Source organism: Dendrobium catenatum, unplaced genomic scaffold (assembly GCF_001605985.2).
Source record: "Dendrobium catenatum unplaced genomic scaffold, ASM160598v2 fragScaff_scaffold_492, whole genome shotgun sequence".
NCBI classification, from domain to species: Eukaryota; Viridiplantae; Streptophyta; class Magnoliopsida; order Asparagales; family Orchidaceae; genus Dendrobium; species Dendrobium catenatum.
In genome coordinates this window covers 3,278-6,108 of record NW_021318954.1, presented here as the reverse complement: position 1 = coordinate 6,108, position 2,831 = coordinate 3,278, and the positions used below count along the sequence as shown (strand labels likewise).

General features: G+C 42.1%; 1 protein-coding gene across 1 annotated transcript; it reads left to right on the top strand.

Annotated features, from left to right (window-relative positions):
- The first annotated feature begins 694 nt into the window (after positions 1-694).
- On the top strand, positions 695-2,504 carry LOC110106311 (premnaspirodiene oxygenase-like). The gene is made up of 2 exons (XM_020836175.2): positions 695-1,699; positions 1,764-2,504. The coding sequence occupies exons 1-2, from the start codon at positions 761-763 to the stop codon at positions 2,394-2,396; spliced, it is 1,572 nt and encodes a 523-aa protein (XP_020691834.1). The 5' UTR covers positions 695-760; the 3' UTR covers positions 2,397-2,504.
- Positions 2,505-2,831: the final 327 nt, after the last annotated feature.

Below are 2,831 nucleotides of genomic sequence, written 5' to 3'. Positions count from 1 at the left end.
CTAATTTAATTTGTTACATGTTTTCTAGAATCTTCCAGGTTTCTCTAGTTTTCTACTTGATTATATATATATATATATATTTAAGAGGAATGGAGCTTGTATTTATCTTTCTTTAATCTTTGATTGGGATTAAATCCTTCAAGCATTCTCTTCTTCCAACGATCCAACCCACATCATTTGGTAATTATATATATTGCCTCCACTACTGATTTTACTATATAACTAATTAAAGCAAAAAACATAAAATATAAAAAGGTAGTGTAGTCTTAATAATAAAAATAATAATAATAATTAGAAATAAGAGTAGTGGAGCCACCTGCGGCGATGTCGTGAACCTCAGGTGCATATTAGCTGGATCAAAGTTGCCTGACTAGCTAGCTCAGATTTTTGGTGAAAATTGTCATGTTAAAAAAGTCTTTTGAATGAGCTAACTTATGCTCATTTGACATAACTTTTTTATAACTTTTTTAAATAATTTTTTAGTATAATAATTTCTTAAATTACAAAATTTTATACTGAAAAATTATTTTAAAAAACCAATTGATCCGTTTCTCCTACGCTCCTATTAAATTAATTTGCATAATTTGTATTATACTAACTTTCGTAACTAATGAGCTAAGCTCCCATTAAAATTATGATTAATTAAATTATTATCCTTTCGTTTTTATCCCGCCGGTGGAACCATCCCTTCTGCAAAATTCTATAAAACAAATAAATTAAATCCAACAAAAAACATAATTCCTGCAACTGTTCAAAATCAATGGAGCAATTAGTTCTCATCCTCATCTTTTCCTTACTAGTCATCGTCGTTACCCTAACTCTGATCACCAAATCCAGCAATTCCAGCTCAAAATCATCATCAACTTGCATCCTACTAGCTCCTCTCCCGCCGGCGCCTCGCCAACTTCCGATCATCGGTCACTTACATCATTTACTCTCCGGCGACCCCATCCCCCACATTTCTTTCCGAAACCTCTCCTCCCTTCACGGCCCCGTCATGCTCCTCCGCCTCGGCCAAGTAAACGTGGTCGTCATCTCTTCCCGAGAAGCCGCCGAAGAAATCCTCCGAACCCATGACCTCTGCTTCGCATCTCGCCCAGAGATCAATCGCGCCCGGGCCATGACGTATGGTTTCCGCGACATCGCTATGGCACCTTACGGCCCCAGTTGGCGCCTTCTACGCAAGATTTGCATAACAGAGCTGCTCACAGCCAAGCGCGTCGCAAGCTTCGCATCTATCAGGAACGAAGCGGTTTCAGCCTTAGTCGAAAGCATCGGCGCCGCCGCAGGAAGAAAAGAAGCGGTTAATCTCAAGCAAAAGCTCGAGGAGACTACGAACGATATTGTAACGAGGGCGGCCTTCAGCAGGGAGTCTCGAAAGGGGAGGAAGGAGGAGTTCTTTAGGTTGCTGAAGGATTTGATTTGGCAGATGACGGGATTAGACTTGGGCGACCTTTTTCCGTGGCTAGGGTTTGTGGATACCGTACTTGGAGTGAAGGGTAGAATTGAGGGGCATCTTAGAGGATTGGATGCGATCCTGGACGAGATCATCAGCGAGCACGAAGCACGGCTGAGGTTGATGAAGAGCGAAGGGATTGACGACGGGAACGTCGACTTATTGGATGTTCTGCTTACGGCTCGAGACGAAGAGCAGTTTGGCCAATCCATTAGCATTGAGAACGTCAAGGCGGTCGCCCTCGTAAGATTTTTTTGTTTTTTCATTTGATTAGTATAAAATTTTTACACTAATCAAATCTCTACAGGAGCTATTCTTTGCAGGCATAGATACAACATCTTCTACAATGCAATGGGCCATGTCTGAACTGATGAGAAATCCCAAAGCAATGGAGAAGGTGCAAAGCGAGATCCGACAAGTGGCAGCAATGGGACGTAAAGGAAGAATAGAAGAAGAAGATCTCAACAAGCTCAACTACTTAAAACAAGTTATAAAGGAGACTCTAAGGCTCCATCCTGCAGTTCCTTTGCTGCTGCCGAGATTGTGCCGTGAGACCTGTCAAGTGCAAGGATTTACTGTGCCGGCAGGCACGAGAGTTCTTGTCAATGTGTGGGCGATAGGAAGGGATTCTCGATATTGGGATGATCCTGAGGAGTTCTTGCCGGAGAGGTTCGATGAAAAAATGGTGGATTTCAGAGGGGCTAATTTTGAGTTCTTGCCCTTTGGAGCTGGGCGAAGGATTTGCCCAGGGATGAATTTTGGCCTGGCGAATGTGGAGCTCACGCTGGCTAATCTGTTGCTTTGCTTTGACTGGGATCTGCCAGATGGAATGAGGGCAAGGGATCTGGATATGAGTGAGACGAATGCATCAACTTCAGGGAGGAAGGTTGACTTGTGCTTGCTTGCAACTTCATATATTTCTGCTGACCAAGTTGCCTAGCTAGCTGGCACATATTTTTGGTGAAAATTGTCAGGTTAAAAAGAAAAATTATTAGGTCAGGTGACTTGATGTAGCTCTGTGTCTGATAGCTAATAATATGTCGCCACGTGGGCCGGGTCCCTTCCGGGTCAGACTGTCGGGCCGCGCGGTAAATAGTGAGAATACGTGGAGCATGTTTACTACTCACCAAATGTAGAGCTAAGTCAGGTTACCGGACCAAATAAAATTTCGATTAGAAAAGGCTTTTGAATGAGCTCAGAAATTTATGTTTCATTTGGGATAATTTTGTTCTGCTCAAGAGGGGAGGTCTTAGTAGAGGGGTTTTGAAATAGGGATAAGGGATACCCAATTATGCTCGCCAGGAACCACCTTAAGCTTCGATGGGCTAAAATATTTTTTTAATATAAAAATTTTTAAAATTAAAAAATTTTGTGC